This window comes from Suricata suricatta, chromosome 12 (assembly GCF_006229205.1).
Source record: "Suricata suricatta isolate VVHF042 chromosome 12, meerkat_22Aug2017_6uvM2_HiC, whole genome shotgun sequence".
Classification (NCBI taxonomy): Eukaryota; Metazoa; Chordata; class Mammalia; order Carnivora; family Herpestidae; genus Suricata; species Suricata suricatta.
This window is the reverse complement of record NC_043711.1, coordinates 51667660-51679508: the sequence shown is the minus strand read 5'-3', so window position 1 is coordinate 51679508 and position 11849 is coordinate 51667660. Positions and strand designations below refer to the sequence as shown.

General features: G+C 43.6%; 1 protein-coding gene across 1 annotated transcript in view; it reads left to right on the top strand.

Annotated features, from left to right (window-relative positions):
• SLC6A11 (solute carrier family 6 member 11) overlaps positions 1-11849 on the top strand; it is a 133104-nt gene that overhangs the window by 57768 nt on the left and 63487 nt on the right. Inside the window, exon 7 of the mRNA XM_029917896.1 lies at positions 7449-7583. Within this exon, the coding sequence (XP_029773756.1) occupies positions 7449-7583 (135 nt within the window). The remainder of the gene's footprint in view (positions 1-7448; positions 7584-11849) is intronic.

Here is an 11849-nt window from a genome sequence, read left to right as displayed (position 1 = left end):
GCTTTTACAGCACCAAAGACTTAATCATCCATTTTCTATATAAAAAGTAGCTACTTTTTTTGCATGGACCTCAAGTATACTGTAGTATAGAGGTGGAATTTAAGGAAAGGTATTAAGCAGGCTGTGTTTTAGCTTATGGGCAAGTAATAAATTATATCATGTATCTTGAATGTATCATAGATAAGCTGCTATATTACAACTGCCACTTCAGATAGCTGTGAAATTAGGTGATTAACTAGTTGGTGCCTAACCTGCTAATTTCTGTATAAGTCTAATTACATGAAATAGAAGTGGGGGTTTTGATTTTTTACTTTGCTTTTCTGTTTGGAGTATCATTGAAACTACTGTATTGTAAATGACGGAAAATAATTGCATATGTTAAAAAATAAACTGTATTAAAAAAATAAAATAAAATAAAATAAAATAAATAAATAATAAATAAATAAATAAATAAATTAGTATCAGGACCTTGGATAGCTCTACAAATCCTGGTCTTTTGAAAGGGTTATGGTTAACTGGACTGTTCTAGAAAACGCTGTGGTTGCTGAGAAGGACCCCAGTGATCATCCATCTGATCTATCCCACAAATATAGGAAGTGGGTTTTTTTTCCCTACTGACAGTCTACAGGATGATTTTAGTGATACATGAGCCTGGATTAAAGAACATCCGATCACATAAAAAGATAATATTCCCTTTCCATGTTGCTTAAGGCAAAAGGTGCAGTTAGCTCCTTCATCTTTTAGTGCCTCCCTGACACTTGCTACTCTTGCTTTTGAACAAATAGAGAACGTAGCTCAGACTCAGAGCCTTTGGCTATAATTTAATCTTGTTTTATTTTCATTGCATTCATTTTTGCACTTACCCTCTATATTTGTCCTTAGAGATAATGGTTTTCTGCTGTGGTGGTAGTTCAGCTTTTCCATTATATATTTATTGAACATAAGAGATAATATTGAATTATAGAAAATATTAAGTAAATAATGCAAAAATATACAACTATATGGCAAAAGAAAAAACAATGGTATAAGAATGATTGAAGCCTGGATTAGTTCATTCCTGCCTCTTGTAGATGGTTAAAATGCCAGCCCAGAGAGGGTATGGACTTGCTCAACCCACTTATTATAGTGGATCTTCTGACCCTGTGGTTCTGTGTCTTTGCCCCCACACCACCCTGCTTTCCCAGAGCCTTTTGAACAAGGCTCAACTTTCCAATTGATCCCATTATCCTGGAAAACTTAGGGAGGGGCAGCCTTTCTGCAACTTTTGTCATGTTCTCAATGATCAGACAACCTCCCTGCTATGAAATAAATAGCTGTGTCCTGGAAGTAGAGGGAAAATGCTCCACAATTCCAGTATTGGAATGCAAATGTACAATTAGAGTCAATTAAAACAGGATACAGTATAATTACCACCAAGCGTGCTAACCTTTATATTCAAGAGGACTTGACCTTCAGAAAGGAAATTAAACAATAGTAAAAAAAACAACAACAACAACAAAAATGTCTTCCTTAACCAAGGGATGTGCTTGGGGCCAGAGCCTCACTTCAGGGGCCTCTGACATCTGACAGAGGAGACCCTCCTTCCCCACGCACACTTCTCTGGGTCTGAGCCACCAGCCAGGCTTGAGGGTATCTGGTCAGTGACTTATTGTGCCCATCAGCAAACACTGCATAATTTAGCTAAATGCCCAAGCCCTGCTTGGTTCTTCCAGGGACTCTTGTAGCCTCAGGCATCCTGAAAGCCATTGCTGAACTTTGCTGCAAAGTACCTTGTCCTTACCCTCTGTATCTGGACTGATCTGTCTTTTAAAGCCAGATCTCTCATTCCCTTATTTATAAACACTCCTCCTAAAATCAGATTCAAGCTTCTGAATCCCATTTTATGTGGACCCAGCGTTTCTAGCAGAGGAAGCACACCATGGTGTTCTGAAGCCCTGCAGTCTAACCTTAGCATCTCGGACCTCAGCCTGTTTGCTTGTTCATCCATCCAGCAAATGTTTATTGAGCTTGTTTTGCATACCTGGTGCTCTCCTGGGCCCTGTGGATACAGCAGGGCAAGTAAAAGACAAAACTCCCTTTCCTCAAGGAGCATATGTTTTAGAAATCTTAAACTTACAAGGTGATAAAACAGCAAGTGAAGGGAAGCTAGAGGGGACCGACCAGAGGGTGGTGGAGTGATGGGGATGCGGTCAGGGAAGGAGGAGGGAGGAAGTGGCACTCCAGCCTCTCCCAGCAGGTGGGCTGATGGCATAGCTTACAGCTTTAGAGGGGGAGTCCTGAGCTGAGACTGAGGTACAGTAGTCCCCGCCCCTTATTCATGGTTTTCTTTCTGCAGTTTCAGTTCCTCACAGGAAGCAGATGATCCTCCTGATGTCAGAAGGTCAATAGTAGCCTAAGGCTGTGTCACAGTAGTCTGCAGCATTCACCTCGCTTTTCATCACATAGGCACTTGATCATCTCACAACATCACAAGAGGGATAAATACAGTACAGTGAGGTATTTGGGGAGAGAAGAGGCCCCATTCACTCAACTTTTATTGCAGTATATTACTATAATTGTTCTAGTTTATTCTTAGTTAATGTTAGTTAATGTTAATCTCTTACTGTGCCTAATTTATAAATTTACTTTTCATAGTATATACATATAGGAAAAAACATAGTATATACAGGGTTCAGTCCTACCTGTATGGAGTCTTGGAACATATCCCCTATGGAGATGGGGGGAGGGGAGGCTACTGTACTTCAGATCCACCACTCTGGACCTCTGCTGTCTGATGTATAAAGTAGGTAGGACAATGATATCACAGCTGGATGACTTTGAGGAGTCCTCAGCCTTGTGGGGATTCAAACACACTCAGGACAAACATCTGGGGTTGAATAGTACCAATAAAAGAAGGCATGAAAAGATACAGAGATGTGAAGGAGCCTGGCATGGTCCCCAAGGCCGAGGAACCTGGAACAACAGAGGACGGAGTCGTTGGAGGAAGGATGGAGACTGGTCAAGTCACACAGCAAGTCAGAGCAGAGCCAAGATTTGAATGCAGGCTCATCTGAATCGAAGCCTAATCCTTCGCATGATATCCCACAACCTTGAATGTGTGTGAGGTTGGGGAGGGCAGACTCTGAGAAGCGGGAAGACACATGCTGAATTCACGGTTTTGAAACTCGGCTACAGTGTAGATGGAGTGGTACTGGTGTGTGATGGAGAAGGAAGATAATGAGAGTCCTTGGTGAGGGGGCTGAAGAGGGGGTGTAATTTCAGAATATAGTTGGAGATCAGTTGGTGAGTCTTGATACCACTGATTGAATGGGGGAAGCAGCTGGAGAAAGAGGGGAGGCAGACTCTAGTTTGGACACCTAGAGGACAACCCAGGGGACTGTTCTCAGCCAAATTCCACCTTGTTGGCTAGCTCTCTGTCTTCCCTGCTAGACTCAGCCTCTCCCGTTCCTGCTTATCCTTGGAGATCCAGCTGCAACTCTACTGTCAGAGCCCAAAGGCTGAATCCACTCACAAAGAACCTTCTAACCTGTCTCTCTAGCCTCCTTTTCCTGTTTCACACTGCTTCTTTGGGTGTCATGACCCCAGGAATCCCATTCAGGTATGCACATTCAGCAGTTCTTTCTTTAAGCACGAGACCCAGGTCTTACCATTCTGGGCACAGGGACTAATGACCTGCAGGAGACTGTGAATGTATAAATGAAAATTGGTCCAGATCAAGGGTAGCAGATACTGGGTTTCTTCCCAGCTATTTTTGGAGGCTGCTGGAGTACTGTGGAGGGTTCTGATGCTTTGTCTAGGCTTAGCTGCATAGAGTATTGTGATTGATTAGTGATGTCTGCCATGAGCACAGGAGGGGTAGGGCAGTGTACATGCCATTGATGTACAATCTCTTAATGACAAGATCTGTATTGTCTGGACAGTCTACAGCTGTTCTCAGGAAAAATCAAAGATGATGTCCAAATGCCTGGTATAGCTGAGGGCAGAAACAAATCAGAAAGGAGCCATTAGGAGAACTGGGACCAGTGTCAGATACAGGCTGTCCCCAGCATTGCATTTTCAACTTTCATACCCCTCTCCGCTTGTGTCCATTACATAATGATGCCCCTAAACCACCTTTTGTTCCTTGACTTGAGGCTCTCAAACCTCAGCTCACAGAAAGATTTTTCTAGCTAACGCCTGCCAGCCGGTGGTTTCATTTTGGCAGCCTAAGTCATTATCTGTACTGTGGTCTTTGAGCAGTTCATCTGAATATTTTATTTCTCTTATGGTTTTATTTTTTTAATGTAAAAATGAAGATGTGGATACCAGTGGAGGGAGGGTAGTTCTCCACAATGTAACATAGAAGCAGAACATGCATTTAGAACTTTAAACAATGGAATTAACTTCAAAATAGTTATTAGCTATTTAATAAGTCATGCCACTGTGGTCATTGAGGAGCAGTCTGCTGTGTATGTTGCTGAGGGCATAGTGAGGGTGCATTTGGCCGGATTATAAGTGACCCCCTTAATGTTCACTCAAAAACAGACGGTGGAGGGGCACCTGGGTGGCTCAGTTGGTTGAGTATCCGACTTGACTCTTAATTTTGGCTCAGGTCATGATCCCAGAGTCCTGGGATCAAGCCCCACATCAGCTTAGCATGGAACCTGCCTAAAATTCTCTCCCTCTGCTCCTCTATCCTGTTCTCTCTCTCCCTCTCTCTCTCTCTCTCAAAAAAAAAAAAAAAAAGACCAGGTGGACTATAACTGACAAGTTGAGTCACATCAAGGTGGTCCCACAGAGTAAAGATACAGTCCTTTGATTTTAAGTTCTTCTATTTTATATGATAACATTCTTTCCCTTACATTTTATGAGCATTGGGGGTTAAGGTAGAAAATTCATCATTCAGGGCCTGGGCGTTCTGGATAATTAATCTTCTATGTCACAGAGACAAAAGTGGAAATTAGGTAATTAAAAGCAATAGATTTTAGCTTCCCCCTGTCTTTTCATAGACATAAGCTGGCTGACCAGTGTGGGGCTTCATTTTGAAGGAAGATAATCAAGAATTTATATGAAATGCTGAAGATCCATGATAGATTGTGCCTGCAAGGCTAAGGGAAATGGGAGCTTTTATACCACGATTGGCCTTCTAGGCTGGAACCATCTACCCTATTCACTGCTGGCCTTTAAGTTTTGACTATTAATATCAGCCATGGGCTCTGATTCTTATATATCTGACTTGCATTCACCTGGATTACATTATATATTATAGCAAGAGATCATTTGAAATAACTGGCTGACATGTCAGTAGAGCCAACTGTTGGTTTGGAAACAGGATCCTGAAAGGGCCGGGGCAGGGCTGTGAGTGGGCTGGGGACCATGTCTGGACGAAACAATCCAAGCAGGACCCAGTGACACCACTCTCTGCTGTTTTTGAGGACTGGGTTTAAATCCCAGCTTTGTCCCTTACCAACTGAATGACTTACATTTGCATTTATATAAAGTATGGTCTCTTACTTTGTTGTTTGTAGGTTAAGTGTAAAGAAGCGGTAATTTTTTTATTATTGTTTTGTCATGTTCCTGTCCCCTTCAGTCCCTCTAATGCATATACGACCATTCTTCAATGAAGTAACAGCACAGTTAACAGAAGAATCACTGTGTGTCCTACCATATGTAGTGTCTCTATTTCAGTTTTTCTAAGATGTTAACTTATATGATAATAAAATAAATAGTACAAGAAAAAATTCAAGAGGAAATGCTGTATAAATGTAACTATTTCTACTGTCATTGGTAAAGTGGCTTGCATTTAGTAAGATTTTATTCTCTTCTTCCCTCTGCCCCCATTTCCCATGTCCTGAACTCCTTATTTATCCGTTATGGTCCAATATATGGATCACCTCCTTAGAGAAGCCCTCCCTGACTGCCCCTGTGATTAGTTACTCGGTGCACCTCCATCTTTACACTCCCCTGATTACATAATGCATTAATCATCTACTTACCTACACATCTGTCTTTTCTACCAGTGGGGAGGCCTCTTGAAGCAGAAACTTCCATTTGAGACTCATTTGAATATCCCAGTGTCTAACTCAGTGCTTGGTACATAGGAGTGGTTTTGGTGAGTAAGTAGGTGAATGAATGAGTAAATGAATAAATGCAAAAGCTGAGTGAAAGGCTGGTCCACCGGTAAAAGAAACCCTCAGTTGGAAAGGGTTTCTACTAGAAGAATTAAGACCATTCAGCACAGGTCCTTTACCAGAGCAGTCTGAGTCTCTGAGCCATCCATAAGCTGGTCCACATATCTGTGTCTGTGCACCTCTGGGGGCAGAGGGGAGAGTCTGTGGCTGTTCTCAGATTCTCAGAGGCATCCATGGCCCCCAAATGTTGACAAGTTGCTGATGTAAACAGATGGAACAGGCAGCCCCCACGAAGAGCACATGATGAAGCAATTACAGAAGAGAATGTGACAAAGGAGGAAAAATCAGACCTGGGGGAGACACTGAGTCCTGCTTGGACCTCCAGGAGAGGTGGTGGCCCCAGGACAGGAACTCCTGGAGTCTTGAGGGCATTGCTGTTTGCTTAGAAGCGATGCTTGTGTGAGGAAACCCAGGGAAGATTGTGTTCCTTGCACAGAATCCGTGGGCTGAAAGGGCTGCCCAGGTCCGTTGGGTCCCATCACCTGCCTCTAGGCACACCAAGCTGAAATGATCCCAGGAAAACACTGGGTCTTTCTTGCCCCAGATAGCTTCCCTCCCCTTCTCCACTGTGCTTTTCTTTTTCTTTTCTTTTCTTTGTATTTATTTTTTATTTATTTAGAGAGGGCATGTGAGCAGGGGAGGATCAGAGAGAGAGGGAGAAAGACAGCAGGCTCCACACTGTCAGCATAGAGCCCGATACACAAACACTGAGATCATGACCTGAGTCGAAGTCAAGAGTCAGACACTCAACCCACTGGGCCATTTAGGTGCCCCTCCTCCATACCTTTCTATTCTGTCCTTGGCTGTTAAAACTTGATGAACATTAAAAGCAGTCTTTTTAAAAAACGTGGGTCCATTGGTGAATCGTGACCTAAATTTAGAGGGTCATAACCAAACTTATAAAAACATGAAGTAGAATCTGATAGAAAATATTGAGTGTGTCACACATGTAAGTGAGTATTTTGTGGAACATCCTGTTTCAGCTCAATGTGTATGGGATTTTGATAGCATATGTATTTCCTTCTGTGGGTTGTGGTCACAAATGATTGAAAAGCACTGATATCAAGCATTGCTGTAGGCATTCACTAGATACTCGCCGAAAGACCAGGCCCCTGAGCGGACGGTGGCAAGAGATGAGGTGGGAGAGGAAGCCACGTTGGGGGTTTCATGTATTACTGCACTGGGAAGTCCACTGCTCCTGGCCAAAAGTTAAGGGGCCAGCCACGTTGCCCACCACCATCACCCCTTCTTGATTCTTTCCTCTCCTCCCCTGGGCAGGTTGTATACGTCACTGCAACATTTCCCTATATCATGCTTCTGATTCTGCTGATCCGAGGGGTCACCTTGCCTGGGGCCTCCGAAGGCATCAAGTTCTACCTGTATCCTGACCTCTCCCGGCTCTCCGACCCACAGGTAAAGTTGCTTGCTCTGTGTCCAATTGCCCATCACCCCTGGGGCGCCCTCTGCAGGCCTCTGCTGCCAGCCACGGGGGCTTAGCAGCTGGCTGAGCATGTAGAAGCCTGTGGACCCCTTCTCACAATAATCATTTTCCATGCATCAATTAAATGCATAGGAAATTCAATATATTGAAATACAGACACCAAAACACTAGTAAAAGACAGATTTGTGACATGGTAATAATATATGTGCTTGTTTATCAGTATGTCAAAGAGCAAGATCCAGCAACAGGTCCAGTGATTTTTATGGTTTTAAGGTCACAATGAGCATAAGTGATGCTTGGAGATACAGATACTGTGATATGAAAGGATCTGCGATTTCTCCTGCTAACAATTCTGTAGTTGGTTGTCTACATTCATAACTGAAGAAATGCTAAATTTGTTAGAGGTAAATGAAAATAGAAACTTCTTCCTCCTGCCTAAGATCACAGATCCCCACAAGCCATGCATCTCAGTGAGAGCAGCTAGGTCTTTGTTAGTGACTGATTTTCCTTGTGCATGTAGCTTGCAGAAAGAGAATGGGTGGCAAAAACCGATTCACCTGTTTGTTGTGTCCAGAAGGGCACTGATCGTTCTGAATCTTGGATAGTGACTATTTATCCCTCAGCTTCTCTATGTGAGCAGTGATGGTGTGCCTGGGTGTGTGTTAGACCGGAGAAGAAAACAGACATCTTGCAGACCCTGAAGTGCTCAACCTCCCTACCTGGTAGGAGCTCCTGGGAACTTTTGAAAAATCCCAATTCTCAGAGCGTAACCCAGATGAATACAATTAAATTTTCTGAGGGTGGGTCCTAGGTATCAGTATCTTCTAAAGGCTACCAGGTAATTCCAGGGTGTCAGATAATTTGCTCAAAGACATGTGATGGATGAGGAGACATCCATTTTTTTAACTGAGGTATAGTTGATATACAATGTTATATTAGTTTCAGGTGTACAACATAGTGATTCAGCATTTTTACATATTACAAAATCTAGCTGTCACCATACACAGTTGCTATATTTTATCAACTATATTCCATATAGTGTATATTGTATCCCTGTGCCTTATTTATTTTATAACTGGAAGTTTGTACCTTTTAATCCCTTTCCTCTATTTTGCCTACCCCCATCCTAGCAACCAGATACAGATTGTTATCTGTATCTAAGAGTCTGTTTATGTTTTAACTTTTTTTTTAGATTCCACATATAAGTGAAATCATACAGTATTTGTCTTTCTCTGACTTATTTCACTTAGCATAGTACCTCCAGGTCCATCCATGTTGTTCCAATGGCAAGATTTCATTCTTCTTTATGACTGAATAATATTCCATTGTATCTGTAGATCATATTTTCTTTATCCGCTCATCAATCAGTGGACACTTGGGCTGGCTCTTATAATTTGGCTATTGTGAATAATGCTGTGATGAACATAGGGGCACCCATTTTTCTATTAAAACAAACCTAAATATATCATGCATTAGAATGTAGAATCTGTATTTGTAGCAGATGAGCCTGCAAGCGACTCCGAGTCTGTCTTCTAGCCTCCCCCTGTTTGGAGAACATGGGTGGGAAGGTTTATGGAGGGCGAGCTATTGCAGCTCAGGCAGAGCTCATCACACTGATGAAGGTCCGTGGTGGAGTGGCAATGCGAACTCATTTCTCTCTCAGTTTGTTGTGCTGTGAGGGGTCCCTGAGGCTCAAGCACCACTGGCACCTGATGCCGCATCCTGAATTGCAGGCAGAATCCCTAGGAAGAAGCAAATTGGCTCCTGACTGTTGGCCTCACCAACTCCAGACTCTGATGGCAAAGGCTCGGTTGGAGAGTCAGTTTTGGAAAACATATTTCCAGAATCACTGGTCTGTGCCTTTTTGTCAGATTCACAAAGTCTTGGCCCCATACAGATTTCCTGTTCTTTCCTCTGCTCATGGCCTGCCTTATCCTGTTCCTCAAGGTCTATCAGGAAAGAGAGCCTCGGCATCACCCACATTTTCCAAACCTACCTGTTCATCAGAACCCCTTGGAACATGTTAAGAGTGCAGTTGGAGGGATTGTGAGATGGCACCTGTCTATCTCTATTTTCAGGAAGCTGCAGAGGAGATTCTGATAATCAGAAGGGTTTGGGAAAACCCAGCCAGCACCTACAACCATAGAGCCCTATGTACACATACACACACACACACCCACACACCTCACACCCACACGCAGAACAGAGGGGAAGCCAGACGCTTCACCACTCACACTGTCTGCCTCATTGTGCCAGTTTCCTGCCACCCCTTCCTCTCAGGCCTCAGATCCCAGGCCAGCACTCACCTGCAAGGCTGCTCTGTGGAATGGCTGCTTGGAGTCCTGGTAAGCAACTTGGGCCAGCACTCAGGACCTGGTTCTCCTCGGGCTCTGCTGCTGATCCCAAGTGACCCTGGACAGATTGCTTCTTTTTTTCTCATTCTGGGCCTTGGTTTTCCCATGAATGCAAGAAAAAGTTTGATTTCATTGAGCAGGTTCAAAGTGGATTCAGAGGTTTCTGCATTTTCCATGAACATGGGTTGACCAAGAGACTGAGAGGCACATTCAGCCTGCTACGCATTTCTGTAAATAAACTCTTATTGGACAACTGCCTTGTTACTTATTTTTCCCCATATTGTTGTGGCCGCTCAAAGGCATAACTCAGAGGCAGAGATGAGAGGCTGAGACAGAAACCACATGACCCCTTGTGTCAAGAATCCCAAGATCCCGCCCCTCCCCCCCACACACACATTGAGTGATTCACTAGAGGGGCTTAGAGGACTCAGAGCAGTCATACTTTTTAATATGGCTTATTTCCATCATCAATGAGAGAAAAAGACACATCACGTCAAGTCTGGAGGAATCCATGCATGGGCCCCCTCACAGCCTCCTGCTGGAGGAGCCACACAGAACATGTTCTTTCTTGCAGCATCAAAATGCAGAAACATGTGGGCAGTATTTCTCCCCAGAGATCAGTCAGAATTCAGGTTTTTAATGGGGCAGTTTTGTTAAGTGTGCAGGTACTTTCTGGTCATGTGATCGACCACATGGCCTCCAGAATTCCAGACCTTCAGAAGGAAAGCAGATGCTCACTGTAAATTGTATTGCTTGCACAGATAGTCCAGGCAGGCTGGTACCACAGAATACAGTGCCCTTGGCATACGGAATGACTGTGTGACTTAGTATCAGGGGACTCCTTGGCTACATTCTCAGATATGAGCCAGGAGCCTAGGCCTGCTGTGGTAGCTCTTTACTGCATACCTGCAAAACCTAAAATATTTACTATTTGGCCTTTTCTAGAAAAAGGTGCTAACTATGAGCTGCAGAATCTTCAAGTGCCCATAAAGGGATACTTGTTGGCCTCTGATCTCCACTTGACTCCCCCCACTCCATCCATGTTGCTCTCTACCACTGCTGCCACCAGCCTGGTCTAGACAACACCATCTCCCACTTGAGAGTAGCCTCCTAACTGGTCTCCCAGAAATGTCCCTTACCCCTTGGCCACATAGGCCACTCTGAATCAGCAGCAGAGTGATCTTTTTGAAATGTAAGGCTGACAGGCACCTCTTTGCTTAAATCTTTTCTGGAGTTCCCTGTGGTCTTTGGAATAAGATCCAAATAAGGGCCTCCAAGCGCTTCCTCGAGATGTCTCCTTGCTGCATCCCCATCATTCTCCCCTTCTCTCAGTTCATTCCAGATACTGGCCTTTTTTCTGCCTCAGGGCCTTTGCTTATGTTGCTTCTCTGCTGAGGACGCCCCCTCTTTCCTTCCCAGACTGTCCTTCTGCACCTTGCCCAACATCCACTCATCCTTTAGGACTCAGTTTAAACATCACTTTTCCAGGCAAGCCTTTCCCAACTGCCATCCATGCACCCTCTAGTATTTCATACTTATTTTCCAAAGCACTTACCATGAATGTATGGAAATATTTATATAGGTATATACATGTATGTATGTATTACATGTGTGATTTGTTTCATGTCCATTCATTCACTTAACAGATATTTACTAAGTGCCTACTCTCTATCAGAGATTATTATAGGTATCAGGGATATAGCGTGGACATTGGGCAAAATAATGATCCCTTCCCCATGGAGTTTATATGCCAAAGAAGAAAGCAGTAAACAGAATAAAAAATAAACTATGCAATCCATTAAATAGTGACAGGACCCACAGAGACCAGTGTGGAGTGGCAAGGAGTGTGCTTGGAAGAGTGTGGCCAGGAAGCTCCTCCAAGAG